The following is a 1,643-nucleotide window of genomic DNA, read 5'->3' as shown; positions in this document are numbered from 1 at the left end:
GCGCCCGTCTTTGTCCCTCCCATGGCACAGCCTGGTCCCGGCCTTCTGAGCGACCCAGCCTCACCAGGTTGTGAGTGTTGTGAGCACAAGACGTGTTAGAAGCACTTTGTCACTTTGAAGATGAAGCGATTGTGTGTGGAAGGTTTTACTTGCTTTAAGGCTCTGATCGTCAGGTCCAGACTCGTCCTGTGGTCCCTCGCTGTTGGGTGGTCAGTGCCTCTGCTGGTGGTGGTTTTGGACTCTCAGCCTTTGGTTCCGACAGGATCGGTTAACCCAGGCGGCCACCTTGGTTTTCACGTTCACAGCGGTGGAGGAAGTTACATAGATGGAAGTGGGTGGGGAGAGAGGCCAGGGGAGCAGGGCTCTGGAGGCGAGGCCCGCTGGTGTCTGCACCCACAGGCACGCTGCCCCTGGCCTCCCAGGAGGCGGCCATCGTGGAGGACCTGCTGTACGTGCTGGTGGGTGTGGACGGCAGGTACATCACGGCCCAGCCCCTCACGGGGAGCAGAGCCGAACCTTCCTCGTGGACCCCAACCTGGACCTGTCCATCCGAGAGCTGGTGAGCAGGATCCTGCCTGTGGCCGCTAGCTACTCCACCGTGACCAGGTAGGCACCCCGCTTGCTGCAGTGACTGGAGAGCGCATGCGGAGCCCTGCTGCGGAGAGGCCGGCCTCCCTGTGGGGCCAGCAGACCCGGAGGAGTGCGGGAGGTGGCGCCCACAGGCCCTCGGGCCATCCCTCCCGAGACGCAGCTCGCAGCTGCTCGCACTCAGGGCCGTCTTCTCTCAGATTCATCGAGGAGAAATCCTCCTTCGAATACGGGCAGGTGAACCATGCCTTGGCCGCCGCCATGAGAACCTTGCTGAAGGAGTACCTGATCCTGGTCACACAGCTGGAGCAGCTGCAGCGGCAGGGCCTGCTGTCTCTGCAGAAGCTCTGGTTCTACATCCAGCCAGCCATGCGCACCGTGGACATCCTGGCCTCCCTAGGTGTGAGGGCCTGGTGGGAGGGACTCCCTGGGTCAAGGTGGTTGTCTTCCAGTTTTTTCAAGCAGTCGGAGATCACGTATTGTGTTTTACGAATTTGCGAGAGGAAGACTCTGGGAGTTTCTAGAAACCCAAGCTTCATAGTTTGAATTTCTCCCAGAAAGAGGACTGGTCTTTTGAGAAGGTGGGAGATGAGCTGAGGGCTCTCGCCCACCGTGGCCAGGGGCCCTCTCGGCACTGAGCGCCGCCCTTTCCCCGGCAGCCACCTCGGTGGATAAAGGCGAGTGTGTGGGGGGAGCAACCCTGAGCCTCCTGCACGACCGGAGCTTCAGCTACACGGGCGACAGCCAGGCGCAGGAGCTGTGTCTGTACCTCACCACGGCCGCCAGCGTGCCCTACTTTGAGATCCTGGAGAAGTGGATCTACAGGGGCATCATCGACGACCCGTACAGGTGGGGCGGGGGGCTGTGGGAGGGGGGTAGCGGCCCTGCGGACCCCCACCCTCTGCATGCCCGGGAACGCGCGCCCTGCCTTGCAGCGAGTTCATGGTGGAGGAGCACGAGCTGCGCAAGGAGAAGATCCAGGAGGACTACAACGACAAGTACTGGGAGCTGCGCTACACCGTGGTGCAGCGGCACATCCCATCCTTCCTGCAGAA

The 1,643-nt window shown here is 61.8% G+C and overlaps 1 protein-coding gene across 1 annotated transcript in view; it reads left to right on the top strand.

Moving 5' to 3' along the window:
- Positions 1 to 272: 272 nt before the first annotated feature.
- The window catches only part of LOC104992621 (gamma-tubulin complex component 2-like), a gene marked incomplete at its 5' end in the record, with an annotated part of 9,232 nt that continues 7,861 nt past the window's right edge, over positions 273 to 1,643 (top strand). The window contains 5 exon segments of the mRNA XM_010845573.1: positions 273 to 495; positions 498 to 606; positions 789 to 988; positions 1,248 to 1,437; positions 1,524 to 1,637. Of these exon segments, the coding sequence (XP_010843875.1) occupies positions 273 to 495; positions 498 to 606; positions 789 to 988; positions 1,248 to 1,437; positions 1,524 to 1,637 (836 nt within the window).

Source organism: Bison bison, unplaced genomic scaffold (genome assembly GCF_000754665.1).
Source record: "Bison bison bison isolate TAMUID 2011002044 unplaced genomic scaffold, Bison_UMD1.0 scf7180017848604, whole genome shotgun sequence".
NCBI lineage: Eukaryota > Metazoa > Chordata > Mammalia > Artiodactyla > Bovidae > Bison > Bison bison.
Note: the sequence above shows the minus strand (reverse complement) of the source record. Positions and strands in the feature narration are given on the sequence as shown.